Consider the following 10,728-nt stretch of genomic DNA (forward strand, 5'->3'; position numbering starts at 1 on the left):
ATCTATTAGTGTTCTGCCAAGTGAGGGAAGATACCAACCAGCAGTGCAAACAAGATGGTGGTCCCCCTCTCGGTAGCCCTCTCAATATGTCGACCTCTGGTATCGGTTTCTGCCGATTTGGCACCCCAGGGAATTCTGGGAAGGAATTGCCTATCACTGCCAAAGTAACCCAAAGCTACAGCTGACTTCTGATGGTGTTTTTTGGTGATCGCGCGGAAACCGTCGGCCGAGTTGATAATGAACAAACGAGGCCCAGCGCATTGTTGAAAGCCAGTGTGTGTCACGTGATCACCTCGGGACCTCTGTCCCTGCAGACAATTACATGCATCATCTGATGCAGACTTGGCGGTGGGAAATTAAACCACACCGTATCATATTAGGGACTTTTATTCCACAATATTACGCATAATGTTTCTAAATGCCCCCCAGGTGACAGTCCCCGCTGTAATGCAAATCTCTGTGCAAAATGAAACCGGTGAAATGGAGAGAAGTGTAATTCTCAAGTGCGCATTAAACGCCATGTAACATTCAGGTCTATTTAATAATGCCGATTTGCATTTCGTTACCAATGACCCGGAAATCCAGGGATTACTTGCACTGCTTCTGACTGTCCTAACTTTAAGTGTGCTCCGCTCTTCATTGTAAGGTGTTAAAGATAAGAGAAGAAGTCTCCGTTTGTAGAGTTACCTGGAAAACATGTTGGCTCTTGTATGGTTTCGTAGATTCAGTGGGAAGTGTTATTATTTATTTATTTATTTAATTCATCGTTTAGGAATTGCTGAAACATTTCTCTGCAGATTTGCCTTTGCCCTACCAGTTGTTGCATATACAGTGAGTGATGAGGAGGAAGTAGATCGTAATCGATAGTTTATTGTGCAGGTGAAGTGGGAATACGATGTCAATGAAACAGATTGACACCAAAAAGTGTTTGACCCGCCCTCGCCACCGAAGGATCGGTCCATGCCCAGTTAGGGCCCGGTTATCCTTTCCCGCTACGTACTTGCAGATGGTGCGATAACTCATAACGCCGCGACTCCAGCAAGCCCCGCGAGAGACCTTGGCATGAATAAAGTGGACGGGGGTCTGCGTACATCTCATTCACAATTCTCTGCCTCCCTCCGCCCGTCGTCTGGAAATATGGTGTGTGCGTGGGAAAGAGCCAGGAGGCGTTGAGAAGGCTCGAGGCCCGTATCCATATATTATCAATATGCGCCTGCCGTTAAGCCGAGCGCCTAAATTCCTGGCTCGGCTACCACTGCCCTTATAAAGCAAACTCAAAGCGACTCCGAATTCCCACGGAGATGAGAACTGTAGCAGTGGAAAAGGCGGCTTCTGATGAAGATACCCAGACTGGCATGTGAAAGAGGCCACCATTTGACAGTTTGGAAAGGACGTAATTGAGGTCCAGCATGAAATGGACCTCCCCTTGCTTTGAGCATCACGACATGTTGATTGAAATAATTTGGGTGGGCGAGAGGTGTTAGGGGGAGGGGATAATCCGTGACTGGAATTGTAAAATCGTCCTCCCCTCCCCCCTTTTTCACCAAGGTCCTCAGTGGTGTTGTGTGTGGCAAACGGTGGAAGAATGTGGAGGTTTTCAATCAAATTTGTCACCACCGATTTGATTCCTGACAAAGTGATTTGCATTTCTTCCTCGGGTCTTCACAAGGAGGCTCTCAAGACCTTCAGGATTCAGAGCAACCAACGGTTTCTGCCTTTGTTTCTCTGTCTACTTCGTAGAACTCTCTCATACACACACACTATTCCTGTTCAAACTAATGAATGGGGGAGGGGGACAGCATTGCCTTCACATTATGTTTCGCTTGCACCAACAGCATTTGCATGTGAGGTCACATGATAGGTCACCTGAACACTGCAAGAATAACTTGGGACTCGTCCTGGTGTCATAACATTATGCCACGGATGCTTATACTTGTTCTGAGAAATTTATACTCGGTATTAGGTGTCCACAACCATCCTTGACCATGTTGGGGAACATTGGCCGAGGCCCTTGTGCGAATGAGATGAAAAAGGACTCCACTGAAAGTTCCAGTCAACAAAGTTCAGGATAATATTTTAGTGCTCATTATCTTCTCTGTTGTCTATTGTGCCACACTGCTGACAAGCCCGGTATGATAGAGATTAGAGATTGTGAAAGCCTAATTTTCTCGAGCTTGAGTTGAGAAAAGCTTTCAAATGGAGCACAAGTTAGTGTTTTATCCTGGTAAAGTGTTTGCTGGGACTTCCTGGAAAAGTGTGAGAAATTGATTCGGGATTCTTTTCCCGATTAAAAAAAATTAATTAAGTTTATTATTTTTTGGTTCCTGATCGGAAGATTTGGCCTTGAACCACCTCGAGTGGCAAGTGTAGATGTGCTTGCACTTGTGCAGTATGCTCTGCGCATCTCCTTTCCCAACACCAAGTAAAGACTCATCAACTTGTTATCCATATGCACCTGTCGTTTGAAGGTTGATGTTAATGAGTCATCTAAAGACTCATCATCAACCTTCAAAGCCATCCCACAACCAAGTTAGCTACCGTATGCAAACTGTGGCTGTTGGTTGCATCATTTTCTGGGGGAGTGGCTGTGCCGCTGATGCAATGCCCTCTATTATCAGTACACTGGTACTCATTTCACTGAACTCAGAAGGATGACAGGCTGAGTCAACCCCACCTGGTTCAACGGCTGACAGGGACTCAAAAACAAGACCTAAGATCTTAAGCCAGCCACCTTAACTGATAAGCCTACACCAGGTGTATAACCAAGTTGACTAAATAAGAACTGTGTACAATGGTAAAATCTACAGGTAGGGGACAAAAAACTGAAAACACATGGGTAAATGACAGACACCAAGCAACAACTTCCACACAGGTGTGGCCCATGTGTTAATTCAGCATATAACATCCCAGCATGGTTATGGTGATGTATCAAAATTTCGCACAGATCTGGTTGCCTTTGATTATGACTAGCATGGCTGCAAGAGAGACCTCCAATGCCCCCATCCACAGAGCACGTGTGGTCACCCAATGGTTTGATGAACATGACACTGATGTTATCCTCATATCATGGCCTTCTCAGTCACCAGTTCTGAACCCAATCGAGCATTTGTGGGATATTCTGTAACGATGCCCGAGACAGCGTTTTCCTCCTCCATTAAACAGGTGTGAGTTGATTGGCTTTCTCATGGAAGAATGACACCAAATCCCTCCTGCAGAATTCCAGATACTGGCGGACTGCGCCACGGTGCATACAGATAGTACTCGCCGTACGTGGTGGACCAATGCTCTATTAAGTGACCTTGCATTGGTGTATCCATTTTTTTTTGTCCACTACCTTAGCTTCATACAACGATACATGATGATTGGATGGAAAATGTAGCCGGCATTCCAGAAAACCCATTTTCTGCAAGCATGGGTTGTCATGTTTCACGTAGCAGGCAGGCATGAACGACCTCGCTTCACTCGACCTCGTCCGAATAATAACGATAAATTGTATTATCGGCATTTTTTTATTGTTGCAGACAACAGAAACATTTCCCCGTTGTGATTTGCGTAGATTTGTGCACATTTTCCTGTTTATCATATGTCGTGAAGTATGCATGTTTGTAAATAAACTAAAATTACAATTTAATTGTTTAAAAACCTTCATCTTCTCTGACGGCCCCAATTATTCCCACATTATTACGGGGTCTGCCAGGGGGAAGGGCAGTTCTGGCAAAAGTCTTTCACAAACTGGTTGGCCAGGCCTGAAGTTGAAGTGGTAGTAACTTGTAATTTGTTTCGTGTGCCGGCGATGATCTGACTGCTCTTTTTGAAGGACACACTGTCGGATTTTTAACGTCCATCAACACCCCCAGTGCTGGCAGATGGTTATTGGGCTTAATGTCCTTCCGATGGACGATGCACACGTTGATGCATCGCTCTGCATATTACCCACCAGGATGGTAGTTTTTATACCTGGTTCGGGATTCGAACCCAGGCTGGACACCCTAATTAGTGAATGCGCTTACTTCAAAGCTATCCTTCCAGTCCTTGATGTGTATAAAAAAAAAAATTGGGAGTCGAGGTGTGGGGGTTTGTAACGTACAATTCATCCATTATTTTTCTTGCTTTGAAGCAATTTATCAAAATGCTTGCTACAAATTTTTTGAAAATCCTTATGCATTGTGCGGAATATTAGTGCATCAATTTTATCTGCTTGTTGTGAAACTTTCAGCAGAAAGATTGGGTCATGTTTGCAGTGTTTTTTTTTTTGTTGGCTCATGATGAACCGTGGTGGCAACCATTGAGACCAAAACCGTTGAAGATTAAACGTAATCTGTGGTATACCTGTAACCCATTGGTCCTGCGAGGGTTAAGAATTAGAGGTGTATGAATTGTAATACAGCAGGTTTTCGAGTTGGCCTTTACGTACATAGTGAGACCTATACGTACATGTGCATTCTCCGTGTGCTCTCCTTTATTCACTGTGCTACAAAGGCTTCGTAACCATGGGATGTAACAACAAATTTGTTGGGACTGTCTTATAACCACACGGGGCTTCAAAAGCGCAAGGGCTTATGAATTTTTCGGCTTATGCGTGGGCCTACCATGTTCATTTTAATTGAAATGTCATCTTTTATCCTTTTCCAGGGTCCCGCTACCGTTCATGGCCACCTTCCTTCCAGACAGCGACCCAGACTTTTCAGTTGAACTTAAAGGTGGAGAGTTACCTTGTTGTGATGCCCATGACTTACTCATGTCTATCTCCTTTATGCCACATTCTTATGGCAGGAAATACTGAGCCATGCTACTTGTAGAGGTGAGATGTGTATGATGGAGGAATATAAGGGGGTTGTGTTGGATGAGGAAAATGGGGGAAGGTGTTATCATATATACACACACACACACACACACACACACACACACACACACACACACACACACACACACACACACACACACACACACACACACACACACACACACACACACACATAAATATATATCCTTCTCATTATTTATTTAAATTGGCCACAGTTGTTACAGTTCCAATGTGTGAAGAAACTGCCCTCAAGCAAAGCATTCCACAATGCAAGCACGCTTGAGGTCAACCTCCATTTTCTGACCTATCCACAATTGAGGGCAACCTCCATTTTCTGACCAAATGGATAAAGTCACTATAATAGTTTATTTGAGTTATAGACAAGTAATTGAGGTGTTTATTGATGTTGCCATCTGGGATCTCGCTCGCCTGCGCAGCCCATTGCATGGTGTAGATCCATTAATCTGTGTTCCACATTCCCCCAATTACATAGGACTGTACAAAGCGTTCCTTTTCAACCGAGGATTTCTTGTGCTGCATTCCGAAAAATCTGCAAAGCATGGGGATCGTTACTTGTAAGAAAGGGGGTACTCGGGGCTTATGGTGGGGAGTGTGTAAAATCGATAATGTTTGTGTATTTCGTTATGCTGTTGTCCCTCACATCCCAAACATCCACTGCTCAAGTTTCTTCTCACTCTCACTCTCACTATCACTAACACATCCACTCCCCTCTGTCTGTCTGTGTGCCTTTCTCATAGACTATGTTCGAGAGGTAGCTTTACAATATCTGCAGAGAGATTCCACAGTACTACCCACCATCACCTGTGTCCTCTCTCCACTCCATCTTTTATCAGCATCATCACCTGCCACCCAGCACACCATGGCGACAAAACACCCCACTGACCCCAAACGGCAACTGCAGGACCAACAAGGTCTATCGAAGAGTGCCCGCAACTTTATCTGGGAGGCTCGTTCAGACAGGGCCATCTTCTCCAGTTAGAGGAGCTATGCTGACCTTGCACAAGTCATAACTTTTTTTATCACTGCAACCTTCAAGTGACCCTTAAAGAGACCAACCTTTAAAGGTGTTCATCTCATCATCAGTCCAGAGGTTTCTCGACACTCTGCAACATGGAATCACAGGAGTTTCCACCAAATTAGCTCCTTGGTGTTCGCTTTCTAATGGCCTGTGTCCCAAACGAGTCCTTCACTCGGGTTTTCAATGAAGCAATAAACGCCACGGTGTGAAGAGTTTAAAAACCACGCGTGCTGTCTATAAATGCAATCACACGTTTGTCTCACTGTCAGCAGATTGTCTGCATCGCAATAATCTGCCTACACACCTCGATCCCTTCAAATGATTTCTTCATCAATTTGATGATGTGATACATCACTTGCATACCTGCGTCAAAACCTAATTGCGAATTATGACTGTGCGAGATTTACAATGGCACTGATGGCTTTCTGGGGAGGGTTGCCTGAATAATAGGGGATCTTACAATCGTATGATCTCGTATATACTCCCATTAGATGGCAGGGTGGGGGACTCCACGGATGGCTCCAACTGTGCTCCTACTATATTGAGGAGGGAGAATGTGTTGGGGTTGCTCCCGGCGAACGACCCTTTTTTCATATCTTTGCGCAAAGCCTCTAAAGCTGCGGAGGGAGCTTGGAGCAGTACGACCGTGGACACCATCATCCCAGGTTCTGAGCAATCACTGGAATGTGAATTTCCAACCAGCATGCGTCAGGGTCGACCCCCACCCTGCACGAGGCTCTCACTCTCTGGTCATCAGAAATGGTGGGAACGGTGCGTGAAGGTGATTCCGTCCCGGATGAACAGGCGCACAAAATTCCCCAAATCACCGGAGAGTGCAAATTGCCCGCTTTAGTGCATGCGCTGTGGAATCGGTGAATGCAACACGCACCTGGACCCGACGTGTATAAGGATGGTTATGAATGTCTCGGTTTGTTCTGAGTGACTCTAATCGCCTATAAAAAGTGTCCTTTTATAGTCCACAGAAGGTGCAAATTAGAATAAGAAAGCGTTTGACGGCTGGAACCGCGCGTGTGGAAGTAAAAATCCATCAATTTGGCAACACGAAGATGAGTGGGAGAGGAGGAGCAGGAGGAGGTGGTGAAGGAGGAGTTCATGAGACCATTTATTTCTTTATTTCGCCATCATGGGGGTGACTGGGATTGGGAGGAGATCCCTAGGTCGGTTGTGTCACCTTTGGGATAAACTTTCATGATATCGTGGCTTTGAACAGAGCATTCCATGTAGGTGAGCTTGACGCGCCTGCGAGGGTAAGCCTTCGCTGTCAAGGGCAAAAGTCGTGGGTTTGATATTGACCTATCTGACGGTTCTGCGATCTCTGAACCCGACGCGTTCTGCGAGTTCCACCGTCAAGCCGTAAAGGCGGCAGACTCATTTGAGGGCTGGTACTCCTGCCACTTCCCGTGGCCCGTCCCTCCATCCTCCTGCCTCGTTACATCCCTCCCCTCCTCCCGCCCGCAAATCGGGCTATGAGAGCCGACTCGGTGCACTGGGGGCCGGGCAGCAGAGTGAGGAGCTTGTGATATGTGCATGGAGGCAAGCAAGATGGAGACGGGTGTTTCAGTGGCCGTGCGTCCCTTCAAGGCAATCGCGCTGCTGTGCGCCTTCCTGGCCGTGTCCCTGGCCTCTGTGGCTGTGTTCAGTCCGGCTTGGGTCACTGCCCAGGGTTTCAAGCTCTCTCTGTGGGAGGAATGTGAAGGGAGCGCGAGCCGTGAAGGAGCGCAGCCTGTGTGGGGATGTAAGAGCAACCTGAGTCTGCACAACGGTACGGACTTTGTGCTACCCGGGAGGGCTCGGCTCGGTTTGGTTCAAAACCCGCATTGCACAATTTGCTGTCGATGCGGTTCTTAAACAATCCACTTGACTCGACGGGGGAAGTCATCATATGTTGAGCAACATTGGAAATGCCGCTTTATTTGTGACATCACGATGTGAAGGCTTACTTTGAAAGGTGTTTTTTTTTTTTTTGAACATTGATCGAAGGCTCATGAAGGCACTTGTATGTAAATCGCATGTAGGACACAGACATTGGGAGACCAAGGTAGATTACATGAAATATAAGGACGATGGTATTTGAACCGAGTTTAATGCATCACCAGCCAAGGGTTTCGATGGTAACACGTAACCCTCCACTTTCCTTCCCCCCCCCCAAAAAATAAGTTTCTATTTATGATGTCTCAACTAAAGCAGTGTTTTAGATACTTTCAGACTCACCACACTCCCACCCACTTTGTGCCCCTCTCCCCCCCCCACCTTTCTTCTTGAGCGGCACAGAATGCGTTTTTTAAAACTTGTGCTTACTCCTCAATAGCTCGCTCCTGCCAAGTGGAAAAAAAAAACTGCGAAATCTGCGTTCCCCTGAACCCTTTGCAACCATTCGTTATTTAATCTTCTTGTGCCCTCACAGGTCTGGCTCCCCCCCCACCCCTTCTACTGGTGTTGATTGTTTCATTTAATGCGCACACCTGGTGTGAACACAAAGACATTCGCAACATTTCTGCACCTTGTCTTTAGTCAGGCAACACGTAAAATCCATCTCTAGCAAGAAGAAAACAAGTTGAGCCAGATGTTCAAATAAGCAGTTTGGAAAGGAATAAGAACATTTCTCTTCTTCGAGTCGTGGAGACTCATGTTTGTTCTGAATCCCAGTCTTGAGGGTAGTTCACATAAAATTGCCGGTTTAGGGTATTCCAGGAAGAGCACATTCAGAGCAAGCCTTTTCCAGCAGTTGCAGAACCTCATCGAGGGGGGAACAGAATCTTTTTTAAGGGGACAAAGAACCTTTTTTTTTTGTAGGGGAAAAGAGCCTTTTTAAAGGGGAAAAAAGCATTTTTAAAGTGACAGTCTGTTTTTATAGGGGGTAAAGAGCCTCTTTTTAAAGGGGAAAAAGATCCTCTTTAAATGAGTAGAGAGCCATTTTAAGGGGTCTGCAGTGCCTTTCTTGAGGGGAGGGGCACAGAGTCTTTCTCGAGGGGAGGGACACAGAGCCTTTTCTGGGGGTGGGGTGGGGGAGGATTCAGAGCATTGTTCAAAGGGGGGGGGGCACAGAGCTTTCACGTCACTCCACATTCACAGGCTCTGCTTGTGCGGCTTCCAAACCCTTTGGTTCAAGGTCCCCTTCCGTCATCGTATTTTTGTGCCTGTTGGTGCTTGTCAATAACGCGCAATTCCTGAGTGTACTGGACAGTTGACTTTCGTAAGGTAGTTGCCATCAAATGCTGTTTTTCGATGGAACCTCCACACATTTTGTCGATGTCATGTTGCAAACCACCTACAAAGCATCTAAAAGATCTTTTCCTCACATTGCTCCTTGCACAGCTACTCAAAGCTGACTTGTGCACTTCCTGGCATATCTATTCTTCCCCGAAAGGCACATCTTTTTCTTCTCTCCAGTGGTGCTCCATGCATTATTTAGCAAAGCTTCTCTCCAATGTCTTTCCCCACTTCATACTCTTTCCGGCATTAACGTTGAGAACGGCACTCGGTTGGCTTCACCGAAGTGATTAACACCGGATCTTCATTCGTTTAAAAGGCTGCCCTCATTGGGCTAGCAAGACCTCGAGAATTCACTGGAAAGAGCTTTTCTATAACAGGTGCCTCAGTGTGATTAATGGATGGGGTGTAATCGTTGGGTTTAACGAACGGGGTGGTGGAGTCCTGCTATGCCAGTGACACGCTGATCAATCTCCACTGCAGCAGCAGTCGATGCTCGTAGTGGGTACTGCCCATGAGTGCTCGGGGAGCGACTTCCCAATGATCTTTCTTTGAGAAAAAGCAACATGTGCTGAATGAAAATATTTGGTGAAGGTCTCGCGAATCGCTCGCTGCCCGTTTAACCGCACACGATACTAGGATTCCAGTCCAGTGTTTTTTTTCATTGATTATCTCTGCCCTCACTCCACCCATCTCCCTTCCATTCATGGTCTTCAGTGCAATCTCAGGAGTTGGGTACAGATGATATTGCTGATGTGACTGTTGCTGCTTTGGGAGACCTAATCGATAAGGGGCTTGAGAATCGTGATCTTGGAGTCGTGTAGATAGACGAGTCGTTGTTACAGAATTCAACCCGAGACGAGCCCTTGACATGGACGGTTTGGCAGCGTTATCTGGCCGAGTGGAGACTGAAATGAAATCGATACTGCAGGAGCAGCCTTGAGAGAATGCTCTTGTGCGGTTGCTTTCGTGAGCAATTCCCCATGCACCAGTTGCCCTCAGCCAAAACCGGGAACTGAGACAGGGAGACCGAGTGCTTGAACCACTCGCTGTGGGATGGACATTCATCTGACAAAGTCAATGCCCTTTTGCAAGTTGAGAAATGTTCTGCAGTTGTCTCATGTCCGCAGCCATTCGCTACCTATTTAAGGGTTCATAAAAAAATTATCCATCCGTCCAATGCAGCGGGACAGCACATGGGTCTGTATGAGAAAAAGGGTTTCGCAGCAAGGAATACATTACGTAGTTCTTCATTGACCTTCAGGTATCAGGATTTGAACCTGCAATACAGATCCATCTCGAACCTCCATGTACTCCATGGTTAACCTCCATTGTCTCTGCGGGTAATCTCTGCATACTCTTGTTAATCTCCATATACTTTTTAGTTAACTGCTCGTATTGATTCTCTATGGTTAACTTAAATATGGTATGACAGGGTTTGAGCTGTTTAGCCCCTCTGAGCTGTTTAGCCTGGGTTTGAATCCTGCTTCAGCAATAGACTGTTATCCCAGTGTTTCACAGGCAGGGTGATTCATCAATGCATGTGCCATCCCTCGGATGGATGTTAAACTGGGTATCCTGTCTACCGGCATTAGTTCCATCCATACATCCATCCATTGGGACCATACTCTGTGCAGAGCATTGGTGCTGCCTA

General features: G+C 46.2%; 2 protein-coding genes across 3 annotated transcripts in view; both read left to right on the top strand.

The window, feature by feature from the left end:
* CFAP47 (cilia and flagella associated protein 47) overlaps positions 1 to 6,104 on the top strand; it is a 181,091-nt gene extending 174,987 nt beyond the window's left edge. The window contains exons 21-23 of the mRNA XM_085860064.1: positions 1,549 to 1,707; positions 4,633 to 4,801; positions 5,563 to 6,104. Coding sequence (XP_085716190.1) covers positions 1,549 to 1,707; positions 4,633 to 4,783 — 310 coding nt within the window. The 3' untranslated portion in view covers positions 4,784 to 4,801; positions 5,563 to 6,104. The remainder of the gene's footprint in view (positions 1 to 1,548; positions 1,708 to 4,632; positions 4,802 to 5,562) is intronic.
* An 866-nt stretch (positions 6,105 to 6,970) lies between these two features.
* TMEM47 (transmembrane protein 47) overlaps positions 6,971 to 10,728 on the top strand; it is a 25,606-nt gene continuing 21,848 nt past the window's right edge. The window contains exon 1 of one of the 2 annotated variants that reach the window (XM_085860526.1): positions 6,971 to 7,626. In XM_085860526.1, coding sequence (XP_085716652.1) covers positions 7,386 to 7,626 — 241 coding nt within the window. In that variant the 5' untranslated portion in view covers positions 6,971 to 7,385. The remainder of the gene's footprint in view (positions 7,627 to 10,728) is intronic. The other variant, XM_085860525.1, reaches the window with a different exon arrangement.

This window comes from Eptatretus burgeri, chromosome 16 (assembly GCF_056783735.1).
Source record: "Eptatretus burgeri isolate ZD-2024b chromosome 16, Ebu_testis_v1, whole genome shotgun sequence".
Lineage (NCBI taxonomy): Eukaryota > Metazoa > Chordata > Myxini > Myxiniformes > Myxinidae > Eptatretus > Eptatretus burgeri.